General features: G+C 48.4%; 1 protein-coding gene across 1 annotated transcript; it reads right to left on the bottom strand.

Annotated features, from left to right (window-relative positions):
* Positions 1-4,430: 4,430 nt before the first annotated feature.
* Positions 4,431-16,690, bottom strand: Etv3 (ETS variant transcription factor 3). The gene is made up of 4 exons (XM_010643758.3): positions 16,441-16,690; positions 15,397-15,634; positions 14,068-14,183; positions 4,431-8,817 (listed from the first exon to the last, which is right to left on the bottom strand). Exons 1-4 carry the CDS (start codon positions 16,484-16,486, stop codon positions 7,682-7,684), a joined length of 1,536 nt encoding a protein of 511 aa, XP_010642060.1. The 5' UTR covers positions 16,487-16,690; the 3' UTR covers positions 4,431-7,681.
* Positions 16,691-17,063: the final 373 nt, after the last annotated feature.

The raw sequence follows: 17,063 nt of genomic DNA, 5'->3' as shown, positions 1-17,063 counted from the left end.
TTTTTTTTTTTTTTTTTTTTTTTTTGTGGTACCGGAGATTGAACTTGAGTCCTTGCATTTGCAAGGCAGGTGCTGGAACTACTGGGCTAAATCCCTGGTCCACTACACTGAAAATTCTGAGGTAACCAGCAAAGCCAGAGCTTCCAGAGGATAAGAGATCAGGGTAGAGTGTGCTGTGGGAAGGGCACCCATCCTGCGGACCGGCCTACAGCCTGGTGAGTAGGGCTGTCCTTAATTGACTTCATACTGCAGGGCTGCACCTGGTTGAATAAATGAAGAGCCATCGTCACAGGCTTTCAGCTCATTTCTCCATTTGTTCCCAAACCCAGCAGAGCCCCTGGAGAGTGGGGACTCCTGTCGGTCAGCACAGGCCTGCATTCGGCGGGCACCTGGCCAGCTCTGCTTCACGGCTGAGAATGTGCCGCTGGCCCCGCTTCCAGTGGGGCTTAGCCCCGACTGCTCCCACGGCTTCCTCGTGAAATCGGGGAGCTGTTTAAAGCCACGCTGTTGCCTGTCCTCTGCGCCTCTTCTGGGCATGCCGGTATGCGCGAGAGGAAAGCGAGCCGGGTGGGCAGTCCTGGGTGGGCAGCTCCTGGTGTCAACCTTGGGCAAATATCTCACTGCGTTCAGCCTCCATCTGCGAAATGAGGACAATAGCAGCATCTTCTGTGGAAGGTAACTCCGTGGATCCGGGAATTACGTGAGGGAACACAGAAGCGGGAGTAGAAGGGGTGGCAGAGATTAAGGTGGCTTTTGGCCGGGCCACAAATGGGCAATGAAAACAGAGAGGTAGACCTATAGCTGCGAGCCTCAGTTTCCCCCTCCTTTTCTCACTGAGGTGTTTACTGAGAAGACAAACCTGATGTAAGAGGACGTTCCAATCTCAAGCACGCCCAGATTATGTGACCACCCCCACCTGTTTATGTTTCTCTCCGAGGAATCCTGGGAGGAAAACAGCAGACGGTCTTAAGGACAGACTGGAACAGGACTCCCCACCAGTGAGCCTAACCAAGGCTGACCTCTGTCCCCTGCAGGCAAGAGTCTCTGACCTCCCACCCTCCCCAGGCCTGCAGGACTCCAGGTCAGAGGTCATGGCTTCCAGCCTCTCTGCCCTCACTCTCTGGGACCTAGGACTGACACGGGAGGCCTGTGGCTGCTGCCTCTGCTGCTTGGCCCCAAACGGCACTTCTCAAGGTTCGGGCGGCACCGGGATCTATGGCTTCCCTCCCCACTCACTGTCTGCCTAATCTGGTCCCCAGGTCCTGGAGCTGCTGGAGCTGGTGGGGCCCGTCAGCCCCCATCAGTCTGGGATCCAGTCTGGGACGCTGGCTCGCTCTGGGCCCCTGAGGCAGGCTCATCTGCTTTCTGGGGGCCGCTTTGATCTGCACTTTCTTCTCTGAGGCACAGCCCCTGGAGCCTGCTGGACCCCTCCACGCTTCTGGCTCTTGTCAGGGACTCAGCACCTAGGAAGGAGACCTGGACCTGATGCCTGGAGGGAGACTCAGGGTTGGCCTCCGCTGGCTCCCGTTCTGCACATCTGACTCTTGGGTGCTGTGTGGGAGAAATTCAGACCCGACTCTCACCCACTCTGGCCCTCACTTTTCTCAGCAGTGCGGAGAAGCCAATGTGAAGACTCAAAGCCTCCAGGGACAGTCGTCACGGCAGGGTGCTTCCCAGGTTTCTGGGACACTAGGAGAGACTGACAGGAAGTGAGTGCTCTGTGTGCAACCCCGAGCCCTCACACCCTGTACCTAGGGAAGCTGAAACACAGAGGTCCTGCAGTTGTCCACAGCTCCACGGCCAGCAGAGTGGCGGAGATGAGAGCCCCATCCGGGTGTCTCCCTCTCCCTCTGGCCAGCTTAAGGGCCAGGGCTGGGCTTCCTGCGGGACTCCTGCTCACTTGATTTTTAGTTTTTGCAGGACAAGGGCCACTAAGGACTCTCAATCCTAGAAAGGTTGTGCAAGAAGGAAACAGCCCAAATGGGGCTGCTTAGAACTAGAGGCGTCATGGAAATAGGGAGGAAGAAACAGCCTCACAGGCAGGTTCTCAAAGCTTCAATTCCTGTTTTTCTTGCCCACATTGTATTTGAGTAAATGAAAAGGGTGGACATGTCCTGTACCCCTGGCGGGGAGCTTTGCAGGAGGGATTGAGTATAGTTGCAAAAAGAGGGGAGGAGAGAGGGGTGACTGCAGGATGGCCTGCTTGTGTTTGGGAGAAGGTTGTGCTGCACAGGGACAGGAAGGTGCAGGAGACACTGCCCGCTGAGGATCAGTCTCTCCTCATGTTCCAAACCTGAATCTTTCATTTCTGAGGCCCAATGCCTTCATGTTTCCTGTTACTTATTTGCCAAACACTGATCAAGCATCTGGTTAGGCTCGTCAACATTCCGGGCACCAGAGAAAGGGGATGGAGTGACCCCCACACTGGCCCTGGGCTTCGTGACTGTCCTCTGAGAAGCCAGACTAGGGAGTGATGGCACCAGGGCAAGGACAAGACTGTGAGAGGTAAACAGCGGCAGCGGGACACAGAGGAGAGCCCTGTGTCGCGCCGTCCCGGAGCACACGTCCGGGTTGAACTCCAAAGTTAGCACGGCCAAGGCAAGCAGCGGAGAGGGTGTTCAGCCAGCGAGGGACAGACGGGGTGGGGTTGAGGCAGAGTGCTGGGCTGCACCCTACTCGTGCCGGCTAACTTCGGTGCCACTTGGGAGTGCCCCTTGGCATAAGGGGGTGAGCAGCACCGCCCTCAGGCTGTCACCAGGACCGAGCGGCACACAGCATCTGCTCCACACACTGTGGTGAGGGCCGCAGCTCCGAGGCTGGGTCGGAGAACACAGGAGCCTTTGGCGGCCCTATCCCTGCTCAGCACGAGGCACCAGGTCCTTTCCAGGCTCTGTTCTCACTCCTTTCCCTCGTGCTCAGCGTCACTTTCTCCTCTGCCCAGAATGTGAATGTTTAGACTCCCACCCAGTCCAGGCTGTACAGTACCGACTGCACAGCTGTCTGGCAGAGCCTGTCGCCCCCGATGGGTCCAAGCTCCTCCCCCTCGGTGGTTCTCCTCCGGCCCAGCCCACCAGTCTGCTGTCACTTCACATCTGCCGTCCAGGCTCTCACCCGGCTGGCCCAAGTCCTGTAAGACACGGGGCAGCCACTGCTGGCAGAGTACAGCGCACTCTTCGGCTTCTCCTAAGAGCCTCCTTGATACACTGGCCTCTTCACCCACTCAACTGTACCCTCCCAGAACAACTAACAGTGGCTCGCACGGACGCTCAGGTCACTTGGGGGCCTCCCGGAGGAAGATGACTGCCAGGCACCGTCTTCCTCTGAGCATGTTACATGACGCTCAACACGCAGTGACAGTGCCATCGGCCAGGCTGCGAGCTGAGTCCCGTCGTGGTTTGGGCCTACTTGTCCCCCTAAAGCCTCCTGCAGCCAGAGGTGGGTGAATCATAGTGTGATGCTGGGATTAAGGGCGTGTGATTACTGAAGCACCACACCTGAGTGATTGGTTTGGCACCGCCCTAACCCTGGGAGTCTGAATAGAAGCAGAAAAGACGCTGTTTAGGTCTCCGGTTGCCTTTTGCTGACTTGTGCGCGCCATTGTTTTTACTCTTCAGGGCCTGTTTGCCATACCTACCTCGGAGCCAATCACGGTCTGAAAGCTCTCCGAACCGTGTCAAATAAGCCCCTTCCCCTTCGCGCTGGTGGTGGCTATTTTGTCTCCGCACCGAGAGAAAAGTAACACAGGTCCACCTCGAACTCAATAGTGACTGAGACCCCTTAGGGATGAATCTCAGCACAAAGCCCTGGGCTCAGGCCTGGGGGTGGGGACTTCCCTCCTGATTCTTGTCCTCTATTGGGAAACAAAACCAAGCGAACCCAACCTGAACATGTCTCTAGAGATACAACTCATGCACCCCAGTAGTCAGTTTTCTTTGACCGAAACTCTGGGGCTTCTGTGACACGCAAACCGCACAGCCATTATTACCACCCAGGTCCTGAGCACTCGCAGTCCCGGTTGGCAGTCACCCCCCACCCAACACAAACGTGCTTGGTCCCCAGGACCTGCCCGTTCTGGACTTTTCACAGCAACAGAACCACTGTGTGCGGTCTTTTGGGCGCAGCTCTGCCCTCTACTCTTGATGAGCCCTCGTAGCGCAGAGACAGCATCGCCCACGCGCATGCCGGGCTGTCTCTTCCCCAGCAGCAGCGGTGCACTCGCCGCGGAGGCCAACTTCTCACGGTGGGCCGGGGCAGGAAGCAGCAGTGTGGAGGGAGCTGGCGCGGGCCAGGCTCGGGCTGCGGCACAGGGTGAGGTGAACAAAACCAACACTCAGAAAACATTACGTAAAAGTACTTTTTTCTTTTTTATTTAATTTTAATTTCTGAGGTAAAATACTTTTTTCTTTCAACTTCCATAACAAAATACAGAGCTATCAGATACCCCTGGAAAAAAATATGTATATTATACATATATTTCTATAACATTACATCATATATATAATATATACGCAAAATTCTGAAGACTTTATAGAAAGCGGAACATCTAAAAGGCACTGCACAATGGAGTTAAGATTACTTACATTTTATGTACATATACACACTATTCTGCTTAAGCGGGTAACTAGCAATGTCATCTTTCACATGTGACTGTCTCACTCGGAAATCCCTGCATCACAATTTTATAATTCAAAGAATGTCTAAATATTTAAAAACAAATTACTGCTACCCCCCCACAAAAGAAACTAAAAATGGAACAGTTCTTTAAAGACTGAATCAAAGTTTTCTTTCCAACCATAGAAAACTATGTGCCATTACAGTTTGCAAAAGAAAAAGCACAAACATAATTATGGAATAAATAAACAAGGGACAAACAGCTGACTGACTCACACCACTTGCCAAGAAGTGGTATTTTTAATGCTTCTGAAGGTGTCTCAGCCCCGGGCCCCTGGGGTGCAGTCCTTCCCTGTTGCAGCAAGCTGGGTTAACGCGGTACAGTCCGACACCAGGGTGCAGGAGCTCGGTGAACTGTCTGTGTTCTGCTCCTATCCACCCCTTAGGGAAAAAGGGAGCTCAGCAAGGCTCAATGCCAGTAAGAGATCTCTGCTGTTTTCTACAGCTAAAAGAGCAAACTGTTTACACGAACAAGTTCATGGTTAACGAAATTGCAATAGATTTATATTTGTAGTTTTGAACATTTGGCACAGCAAAATTGGGAAAAAGTAGGTCCACTTTTACCCCCTTTCCCGCCTGCTGTCGGACAGTGATGAGATGCTCATGCAAGAGAAAGGCCTGGTTCTGTACCAGGTGACGGGTGCTGCCAGGAGCGGGCTGGGGAAGGAAAACTCTCCTCTGCCCAACAAGGATCCAGGATCTCCATGCAGCCTGGTCCGCTCCTTAGCAGGCCCACCCCAACCCCAACCCCAACCCCAGCCCCAGTGCAAATCAGCCAACATTACTGGTGGAATGGCAATCAGAGGAAACAGTTACACACCAAACAATTTCTTGAAGTCAAAAAACATTTTTCATGGAGTCGAACATTTTTCGAGTGTTTTTTCAAGTGTAAAAGCAGTGACTTTTTGTTCAAACAGAAGCAGCATCTAGGAATTTATTCTGGCACTTGTGTTCTAGGGGTTACAGGTATGCATCACGGATTTCTCTCCTACTTTAAAGGCCTCGTGTTTCTGTTCCTGAGTTCATACCAACACCTGCTGGCCTCCCCTTAGGGGCAGTGGGTGGCCAGCGGCCTCCCTGGTTTGATCAGGCAAGTGAGCCGTTCTCCACCTGCCGGGCTTGCTTTCCTTTCAGAGGTAAGTCAGGTGCAAAAAAGGAAACTGACAGAACCGTAACACAAAGGTAGCCTGACCCGAGCCTGAGTCTGCAAGGACCACTGCTGAAGTTCCTTCCCTGGGGAAGGTGAGCCGCTCATGGAATTTGGATCAAGCAAGGGGAGGATGCCTGCCCAGGCCTCTCACCTTCTCTCATGCAGGAACTCCAGTTAAAACCAAAACCAGCCCACCATTAAAGGATAATCCTGGGACATTACTTTATAGAGTTCTCTTAAGCCAAGGTAGAGGCAGGAACAGCTCTGATCCCTAGACACCGTTCTCACACCTCGCTTGCCCTCAACAGATGTGCAGTTGCTTCTCTCCCTGCTGCCCTGCGAGGCGGAGCTGAGCCCCAGCTGGGTGGCCTCACAGCTGCGTGCGCACACAGAAGAGTGGCTGCTGCCTCTCTCTGCTCCTCGTTCTAGTCTTGCTTCACATAAGATCAGTACTTTCCTACTTGAAGTTGCCGGAAGGGATCTTCCCATGAAGAAACATTTTCTCACTGTTTGTAACCTGGAGTCTCACGCGAGACAGTCAACTGCTCAGGAGACTGGAACAGTATGGCCAAACAGGGATGGCAGAAATGGCACCCCACAGGACACCCCCTTCACGCACGCCAGGCCTCTTGGCACTTGGTGCCCCGGTGTCTTCCTTCAGGCTCCACAAACATGCAATGGATCCCCCAGTACCTTCCATGTTTCCCGGCTCCACCTACCTGTAGCTCCCACCATCCTGCCTTCCTGCTCCCTACCCCAGTAACGTCAAGAGGGAAAGGCTAAGTATCGGCCAGGAGTCTGGCCATGTCTCGGTGCTCCAGGATGATCTGAGCAGCTGTCCATGCCCCGCACAGGTTTTCGCTGACAGACCCGTATCATCTGTGAGTATGTTCGTAGTTAAGGCTCAACTTTAGAAAACGAGGAGACACACGATGGACAGACATCTTCGACAATACCGTCGCGCCTCTGGATGAGCCTGCTCAGCCATGCTTTGGTTTGGCTCCCCAAACCCATAATGGAAAAGGAAAAATGAGGATCATCTTTTTTCATTTGTTTTTAAAGGCATTGGGTTACTTCCTCCTGCCCTCCTTTCTTCCCTGAACAGGAGTTTACAACTCCTCATGGCTTCTTAGTAGGTGAAGTAGGTGAAAAGACCAAGGGATGCACAGCAGGCTTTCTGCCTCAGCCCTGCAGCCTGGGGTGCAGCTCCTGTCTTCATACGGACTCTATAATTAGCAGGATGCTCTTGGGTCCTGACGCATTTTTTTTTTAAAGAAAAGAAAAACACCAAACAACAAAAGAAAGTAAAAAGTAAAAAAAAAGACCAACATCTGAACAGCCCCCTGCTCCAGTAGGACTGACACAATCTTATTCCTCCCCTGAAATAATTAATTATAAAGAAACATTTCAGGCAAAATACTTAGTATTAATGGCCTCTCACTTGCTACTGTCCTAACCACGACCCTTTCCCTTTTATGAATCTCTCTCAGAGCAAAATAAACTCATCAATGGCTTTTTATATATAAATACAAAAAAAAAAAAAAAAAAAAGTCTGGAACCTGAACTACCACAGGAGCAGAGTACCTGGGTCCTCTAGGAGTTTCCCTGTCAGGAAGTGTAAGCCTCAGACAGGAAACAGGTTCCTTCCTTCCCCTCTCAGTTCAATACCCTCTCATCTCCTACTCATCAAAGTGTGTTCACATCCCACTAATTTACAACAGAAGATGCCCATCCCATCCCAACGTAAGTACAAGTCTACGCCCCAGGATGCTCAAACCAGCCTGCCCCCCGCCCCCATCCGCTACGTGAGTACACAGATGTATTTCATCAGAACACAAACAGCCCCCACACACTGTAGTTCTATGCATCAGCAGCTGCCGCCGCCAGGCCCTGGGGTCCCGATCCATTCCAGAGGAACTTGCTGTTCTTACTTGGTGGCTCCCGGGCCTCAGGGTCATCGTTCCAGCGCCGTTTTAACCGGAGCTTCGGAGGCATCACAGCGTCTTCTTTCTTCTCAGGAGCACTGGGCTCTTTGCCAGGCCTGTCCTCATTGTCTTCAGTCACCTCTAGGGGTTCACCTGGGGTGCTAACGGGTACGGAGGGCCAGGCGGGCGGGGCGGTGGGGCGGGCAAAGATGGTGCCTTTCCCCTCTTCCGTGGTCCTGCTCGGCACAGCACCCTCTTCTTGAGAATGCTCCTCCCTCTCTCGGACGGACTGCCTGAGGCTCTCAGGATCCTTCTCAGAGACGGCAGAGGTGGGCTCTACCTTAATTCGTGGTGGCACAGGTGCCACGGTGGGTGCAGGTTCCTCACTGTTCTCTACCCTTTCGCGGTTCTTGCGCCCAATGGGCGGAGGCTGCAGTTTGATAGAAAACTGAGTCGGCTCCTCAGGATGCACTTGGCATTGCAATGGCGGAACCATGAGCCCTGGGTAACGCGGAAAAGTCCGGGGACTCAGATGGTAGTTGAACACCGAACAGGCTTGAGAATGAAGGTAGTGTTTCATTTCCTCCGTGTTGAAGGAGAAGCAGCTGCTGCTGGTGAAGGGGCTCAGGCCTGGCGAAGGGCTATAGGAGAAGACTGTAGGAGTCAGGGAAAGGGCCGGTGAAATGGGGACATTCAGGACACCTCCTCGGCCAGGGATCGGAGAGATAGCAAAGGGACTGTGCGGGTCAGGGTACAGCCCTGGCCTCGTGAAGAGAGGAAGCACTGCATCAGGCTTGCGTTTCTGGTGGCCAAGCCCTCCTCCTCCAACTGCACTCCGCGGGGACACGAGATCGACACCCCGGCGCCAGTCAGCAGTGGAGCCGTCCTCCAGCTCCGAGAGCTCCGCCTTCCTGTCCGGGCCACTGCCGGACTCCTGGACAGACGCAGTCAGGGAGGTGGCTGAAAAGCGGCTTGGCGGCACGTCACTGTTCGGAGAATGGGTGTCCAGAGGTGGGAAGTGGAAGCGGGAGGACGCGGTCGGCACTGGCGGCGCGCTCTGAGGAACCACACCTGTGACGTGGAGAAGAAAGGAGCCGCGTTGGAGGTCTGGGCGCTCGCCACCGCTACGTTACTGACACCAGGCTGAGTGCAACAAACAGCAACGGGGCTGAATCCCTGCTCCTCTTCTGCCCAGTGATGACGCTCAGCAGAATGGCTACCGTACACGCTTGTCTGCAGTGCCTGACTGCCTGTCATACCGTTTACGTGTCTAGCAGTACAAGGCAGCGATCGCCTAGAGTTCACCACTACATTCTCAGCATTTCAGAGCTCCCCAGGTGCTCAGTAAGTATCAGGTGAATGACTGCATACAAAGGCCCTCTCTCCATTCTAAATAGATTCTAATAATACCACCTGTCTCGGCTTCAGCTTTGCGCACAGCCTTCCCTTATTTTCATAACTCTGGCCATATGTATAAAACAAATCTGGAAATAGCACGCAAGTAAAGCAGTGCATTCAACAGCCCAAGACCTTGTAGCTTACAATTCAGACATGAACTAGGTGAGCACTAAAACGGACATTTGTTAAAGTTAGTTTTTATGGTGTCCCTTTATCATTTTGGATATACCTCAGAGATTCAAATGTTTTTCAAACTCTGCAGACCTATACTCCCCTAATAAATTCTATGTAATAATTTCCATCCCTATTCTGCTTTGAAGTACTGAGGCACTAGAAGAAAATCCTGGACCTCCTACTCTCTGTTCCCACAGCAAGAGCTAAAGCTCGAAGCTTTGAACAGAAATTAACATTGTACTAAACGCATCATTTCGAGAGGCTCACAAGCTCTCAGCTCCCCTCAGAGGTCCTAAGTAAGGCCGCAGAGTGGTGTGCCACCCGGGGTCTTGGGACAAGTGGGGTCCTGGGAGGCACCAGCGCATCTACAAAGATGCTGTCAGAAGGGCGTGGTGTTTTGTTTTGTTTAAATAAACACTCTAAGGCACAAATGAGAAGGAAAAAAGGGATCAGAAGAAACTGGAAAAATCAAAGTCAGTGAAAGTATGGTGATTGAGGAAAGAAAAATGGCTCAAGCTACAGTGTAGTTAGGAACTGCTCCCAAGCAGCCGCCACCTTCTGCTCTCAGAGGGCTGGCTAGAACGGGCAAGACGTGGCTATCTAGGTACATGGGGACGACACCACCAGAGACAGCTCCCAAACTGGTGCTCCACAGAAAACTCCTCAGCAAGACTTTTTATTTTTAAGCCCCACGATTTAATCTCAATAGAGAAAAACAGATGGATGGCCCTGCATATGACGTAAGCAGGGCAAAGTCCCTGGCCAAAAGCTCTTCTCCAGAGTACTACAGCGGCTAAAATTCTATCCATTTTACTTCTTTTGTCCCTTGACTTTTTATTAAGACTATATCCAGTTAAAAGCAAAAGATCTCCTTTATACATTGAGAAGGACAGAGCAAATTATAAACTTAAGGTGGAAGGGAAGCTAAAGTGTGGTCTCCTAAGCAATTTAGGAAATTGCTTAAAGTTCTTTTCTTAAAGGAGCAGGTATCTGAATCTTGACACACACTAAGGCGCACTGAATCTCTGAGGAGAGATGACACATCATTTCCAAATGCAGTCACACAGAGCAAAGGAAGGCGAGATGAGGGCGCTGCTCCTTTCCTCTGATTAACTGGAGTCACCCCACTTTCGGATGTTACATCGAGATTTCAAGTCTAAGATTTTGCTTGAAAAATGGTTGCTGCCCCCCAAAAGGTTGCTTCAAAAGGAGACCTGCTCCTTGAATCCACCGTGAGCTCCAAGTGGTAGGGCCGGAAAGGCTGGGTGTGAATCTCAGGGCTGGTACCTCCTATCCTTTTGCTAGTGGAAGTCAGAAAAGAGTTTTCAACCACTCTCTGACAAAAGTGGAAACAACAGGGCTTTTGCCTAGATTCAACCCTGGCCCTTGGTGTGTGCCTCGGGACAAGTTACCTCTTTGTGCCTCAGTTTCCTTATATGTAAAACAGGCAGTAACAATCCTAATGTGATGAAGAATAAACGTTTTTACAAGTGTTTAACACAGCAATCTGGATGTAATCATTAAAATAATTTTTATTATATCATAATTTAACTCAAAAACCAAAATTTACAAAGACATGTATCAACTACAGATCACATATTAGATAATAGTGTTAGGGCAATGTTAAAGTTCCTGGGTGTGGTAATGTTACTGTGGTTGTGGAAAAGAATGTCCTTGTTCCTGAGAGATACAAGCTGAGGTACATAGTAGTGCAGTGCCATGATGTCTGCAACTTAATCTCAAAGATTTAAAAAGTACATATTAATAGAAAGAGATAAAGCAATGTGGCAACAATGTTAACCATTAGTGACATACACACCCACATGGAGGCATGTGGGTGTTCTCTCTCCTCAATCCAGTTTTTCTGTGGGTTTGAAGTTTTCCAAAATAAAAAACAGGGGTAAAAGGCAGGTGTGAGGTGGGAGGCACAGACTAAGAGGTTGTAAATCCATCCTTGAATCAGTCTGCCCAGCCCTCATCCACTGAGAAAGAATTTTTGTATGCAAATATAAGTAAATATTTTATAGAATGTTTTTCATGATAAAAATGATAGTCTATGTAAAGGTACTTTTAGCACTATCCAAATATTAAGTATTTTACCCTAAACTGTTAATATAGTAAGACTATGGGGAAGGAAAAAGAGAATACTCTTTTTCCTTTCTTTTTTGTTGTTGTTGTTGTTTTTTTTTTTTTTTTTTGGTACCAGAGATCGAACTAAGGACCTTGCCCATGCAAGGCAGGGAGGTGGAATCACTGAGCTACATCCCCAGCCCCTGTATCTCCTTTCTTTTAAAAAATAAATAGACTGAAATAATTCCACCATTTCAACACACAATGGAGACAGGATCTAAATCCACACAGCTCTACTTCTTTGAGCATTGACTTCACTTTACATTGTATTAAACCTAGCATAGTATATCTTATCTCTGTAACCTCTAAGTACCTTGAAGCAGAGAACTCTCCCACCATCTTTTGTATCTTTAGGGCTTAACACGTGATCTACTGAGCAAACGAATGAATGAATTAATGAAGAATGGGCCTGGACCACATGATCTACTATATAAGAGATTTCAATAGTTCAAACTCCCAAGAATTATTTCCTGAGAAACTGTTCAACAGATTACTATTCCATCCAACCTGATCAGTCATTGTAGTCCTCATCCTTACTTCTACTTTTATACAGTAATTATCAAGATACATGTTTTACTGGCCTACGATGGGATGGGATGGTCCCCCAAGGTAACCTGCCAAAGCTCTAAGCAAAAGCACATACAGTGACCAGTGGACATTAGGTAAATGTTAGATACCTTGGTCATCGTGAAGTTAACCTTACAACACTTGGCCTATGTGAGTAAAAGCTGTCTATAAACAAATGACCTCAGTTCTTTGGCGCTATCAGCATCTGGGATGTAAGCAACCGAACAGTATGCCTGTAAGAAATGCACTCTTTTGCTTTCCCTGCAACTTTTTGATTACTTATCCGAGGTTATTAAGGATCAGTGTTGGGTCAACAGCTTTCGTGCAGAACAGTTGTGCCTGGCCGTTAGGGTCAGATTTAAGAGAATCTTGACAGAGCCACAGTCTAGACTCTCTTCCTTGGAATAAATACCACAATCACCCCACTCCTAGGGACAGACAGACACTCCAGTTCAGGCTGTCCAAGTGGCTGTTTTTTTTTTTTTAAAAACTTGAAAAACATGGATCAAAGATGGAAGAACAAGAGCAGTGAAGCATCTTTGGATGTGAGCTGGAGGGGTATGAACACCAACACATGCTTCAAAGGTGTGAGAATGTCCACCTACAGTCCAACTCGTGTAGGCACGCATGGAAGGGGCCAGAGAGGGAAACAGAGGACACAGGAGACCAGTGGCTAGAACAGCGCTGATTTCCTAATGCCACTCCCCCAGGCACAAGGAAGGAAAACAGGTTGTAATTAGAGAGATGCATTCCAGTAAGACCTTTTTTTTTAAAAGCATGCCCCAGGGACAGGAGGGAGTGGCTAGTCAAGGAGAGATGGAACTGTAATGATAGCAGAGTTAAGCTGAAACTGCCCTAACTTGTTGTGTGTAGTAATTACATATCTGCAATGGATCTTGGCATTGTACTCAAACCACGCCCCCCTCTAATTTCTCCTTCTTCAGACTTTTGTCTGAAAAGTTCTGTTACCACAGAATCACGATCAGCTTTCTTTGTTTTAATACGGAGGCCACAAAGACACAGCAATGAGGAACTGGTCAGAAGTAATTAAATACAATCTATTTTCTTGAGCAGGGGAATAATTTTAATCTTTAAAAAAATAACCCCACACAGAACAACAAAACTTCTTAAGGACTCCCTTGAGCATCCCGAGAGGGGCAGGCCTAAAGTCTCCGGAGCTGTGAGGGAAAGCTGTAACTCAGGGGGGAGAGGGGAAGCCCTGGTGCAACGTAAAAGGAGTCAAGGCTAAGAAACCCCAGACTCTTGCTGTCTGAGGAGCTGTTGGTACAGATCAAAGGCCTGCTTTTCACTGCAAACATGTGAACCACCTCCCCTTCTGTGATCAAGGATGCTGTGGTTTTCACGATATTCACTCGATAAGGGAGAGCGTGATAGTTTCATAGAAAATCGGAAGTGTTTGTAGAAACAGGTTCTTGTCTATGAAGAGCCACTGGGGCAGGGTGTTAAAACTTGAGTCCCGAAGAGCTTAACAAATAAACACGATGCCAGAACATCAGTCCCAAAGAGGACAGTTTAATAGGAGATTGCAAGTGATATGTAGAAAAGGGAACCAAGTAAATGAACCAAACAGATCTATCTTGGTGTTGCACAGCCTATGATTTTTCTTTATGAGATGAAGAGGAAGACTTGAGGACAAATACAGAGGCAATTCAAGGGATCACATTAATGTTTCTAAATCCTCTGAAACAGGCCATGTTTTGGACCTGCTGAAGTAATATTGCAGACTAACCCTTCCAACTGAGCCCCAGCCCCAGCTCTTTATATCTTCAGACAGGGTGTGGCTGAGATGCACAGGCTGAGTTCCAATTTGTGATCCTCCTGGTTCAGCCTCCCAAATCCAGTTAGAGTTTGGTTTTAAAAATTCTTTTGTTCCCCCTAAGCCCCTTCCCCCTTTTTTTGTGTGCTAGGGATTGATCCCAGGGTCCTGATCATGCTAGGCAAGCATGTTATCACTGAGCTATATCCTCAGCCCATTTAAATTACTTTAAAACTCAAAAACTCCACCCTCAACCAAGGGAGTCTGCAACTCACCACCTGATCGAATGTTGATGAATGGGTAGTTGGGCATCACCAGTTTGCTGAAGTTAAATTTGTAAGTAAATCTTTTCCCTTTTGTCTTATGAAGGATCCTCTTGTTGTAATAGTATCTGTAAAAACAGAAACACATGTCGATTTATCATCCAGTGACTGAGCTTTTGGTATACTTAGGTAATCAGTAAGACTAACAATTCTTGCTTTAAATATTACTTGTAAACATCACTATCTTTTTTTGCAGCCTGGCTGCCAGGTTAGGGCCAGGAGATCTGAGAGCTTACTTTACTCATTCAGTTTTCAACTACGTTTAGTCTTTGGCTACAGTTCTACAAAGACATCTTCATTTTAAGATCCTAAACACCTACCCAATTCTAACCACTTTTCTTCCCTCTACAATTTCAATTCTGTAGTCCACTTCCTTCCTGTCCCACTCTGTCACTAACTGCCTAGTTTCTTTCAGACTTGCCCAGGTAGAGGCAGACAAGTCTCCCAGGAGAACTGATGTGCGAGGCACAAAGGAATGCAGAACTATTTTATAGTGGCTAGTGAGACAATGGCATACCCTGATCTGGAAAACAGCAGCCAAACTGGCCTGCTTCAACTTCAAAGACTCAAAGGGATGTAGGAGGCTCCAGCAAAATACTGCACAGATTTTTATATTCAGGGTCACTAAGAATGAAGAAAGGCAGGGAAATCTGATGAATCTAGAACCTTTAGCCTGGCTTCTGCTAAGTAGACAGGTCATGAAGTCCCTTGTGAATTAAGGGTTATGAAATTTAAAGACTCATGAAGGGAAAAGAGAACCTGAGGAAACTCATGGTGATCATTCTTTAGACATACTGAAGCAAGCCATGGGCTGACACCCAAGCTCACGGATACAGTTCTGGAGTAGCTCCTCAGCACCATTCAGAAAAGCTCTTTCAATGATTGCTTCGTCCTTTTCTAGCTTCTCCCAGGGGACCCCAAATCAGAGAATTGCCAATAAGCTCTCAACAGGAAAGTCTACATGAATCCTTTGGATTATAAATGAGCTCCAAATCCTGTTTCACCAAACTCTCTCGCCTACAACACAGCAGTCAGGTGCCTCTCAGGACCTAGTACCAGCCACACTGGAATTCCCTCCTACATATAACCAAAGAAAAGCCTTTTCTTCTTCTGTGCCTGTGCTACTAGAATTTAACTTTGACTGCCTCTCTGTACCTACATATTATTCACTCAGCAAGTGTAGTCTCTTATCACCTAATACTCTTTTAATCTAACTTTCACCAAACTCTGCAGTTTCTTTCTAATCTGTTAACACCACAGGTTTAGGAATCCTTTCCTCACCTGAGGGCCCGGCTGAGCTTGTCATAATTCATCTGTGGTTTGCATTTCCTGCGGCCCCAGAGACGGGCCACCTCGTCCGGATCCTTGATGACAAACTCCCCGTACTCGCCCTGCTGCCAGGCGATGACATGGCGGAACTCCTCCTTCTGCAGCAGCTCCAGGATGAAGTGCCACAGCTGGATCTGCCGGGAGCCTGGAGAGGACTCTGTTTTGTAGGCCCAGTCAGGAAACTGATACCCTTTAATGTGAAAAGGGCAAGATCAAAGTAGTCAGGAACTAGGTGCATACATACCAGCAGCCTCAACTTCACATTCCATGGCTCAGAGTTGCTAAAGTGCTTTGCAAACATGCCACAAATGCCCTTTTAATCAGCTGGAGCTAACCACAACTGGGGAGAAAAGGATAGGAGTTGAACTATCCTTGTGGCAATCTTATAGAGCTGGGTAGCAATGCCTAGGTGCTCTTACTGCTTACCCTTTCAGGGACATTTTTTTTTTTTTTTTTTTTTTTTTTTTGGTACTGGGGATCGAACTCGGGTCCTTGCGCTTACAAGGCAGGTAGCAGAACCACTGAGCTAAATCCCCAGCCCTGCTTACCCTTTCATACACCACTAAATTTCATACTTTCTCTCTCTCTCATTTTGGGGTGGTGGTTCTGAGTGTCCAACCTGGGCCCTCTCACATGCCAGGCAAGAGCTATACCACTAAGCCATGTTCCCAATCCTTACACTTGCTTTCTATGAGGGTGTGAAAGTTCCAAATGGCACAAACAGGTAAGATAAACTAGTGTTTCACAAAAATACAGCTGAAAACTCTTTGCTCCAAAGGTTGGAGTTATGTCTCTAACAGGGAAGAGTCTCTAAAATGTAGAAAAGGTGTGTTGGCCAGACAACTAAATACACGTCCATAGGAAACAGGCTTACAACTGTCTTAGTGAGACTTGCTTGGTCAGGAGGCTGTCAGTTATGAACAAAGCTAGAATGGAGAGGACAGGAACCAGACAGGGACATTCCAGGCATATCAGAGATGATTAACTTCTGCTCACCTCCACCTCCTTCTGGCTTTTCCACGATGCTACAGCCTGCTTTCATTTTTGCCCTCCTGCTGAGAGATACAAGCCACACAATTACTTTAGGATGCTATTTGCTTATTATTCTCCCAAGGTTTTATGGCATAACGTTTCCCTATCTTTACTTCCTTATTCAGCCCTCTGCCTCTCGAACATGTCACCTCCAAACTGCTAATTCCCAAGTCATCAAATGATGGTCCTCTCAGGTCATCAGTTTCAAAAGCCATAATTATCTCTCACCTGATTTCAAACCACAAAGTGTAAAGACTGTCCTTAATATTTGCTTTCTTCCTCCTGACCAACCCTCAAATGTAAAAAAGGGTACAGTGAAATAAGTCCAAAAAGGCAGCCAAGACAAGTCAAACAGTTTGCTTTCTCTTAGTAGACAGGCCCAGATGCCAAGATACACAGCCTGAGTTCATCCAGATGTACCAGTTTAAAGAAGGGAGAAACAAATCCATCTGATTCCCACTACAGATTAGACATGTGATTTATTTTACTGAATTCGTGAATTGGGGGAAGAAAAACTCCTAATCAGAAACTGTCTCCCCCATACAATGAGATACAAGAAGTAAACACACCATATTCTACTAAGACAC

The sequence above is a fragment of the Fukomys damarensis genome, unplaced genomic scaffold (assembly GCF_012274545.1).
Source record: "Fukomys damarensis isolate Sample0158 unplaced genomic scaffold, DMR_v1.0_HiC HiC_scaffold_33, whole genome shotgun sequence".
Taxonomy (NCBI): domain Eukaryota; kingdom Metazoa; phylum Chordata; class Mammalia; order Rodentia; family Bathyergidae; genus Fukomys; species Fukomys damarensis.
This window is presented reverse-complemented; position numbering and strand designations above follow the sequence as displayed.

Bases quoted from the DNA above. Each gene is read 5' to 3' on its own strand.
- Etv3 (XM_010643758.3), bottom strand. From the start codon at position 16,486: ATGAAAGCAGGCTGTAGCATCGTGGAAAAGCCAGAAGGAGGTGGAG. The intron at 15,635-16,440 runs GTGAGCAGAAGT...TTCACATTAAAG, and splicing joins AAAGCCAGAAGGAGGTGGAG to GGTATCAGTTTCCTGACTGG. The intron at 8,818-14,067 runs GTGAGTTGCAGA...TCCACGTCACAG, and splicing joins CATCAACATTCGATCAGGTG to GTGTGGTTCCTCAGAGCGCG.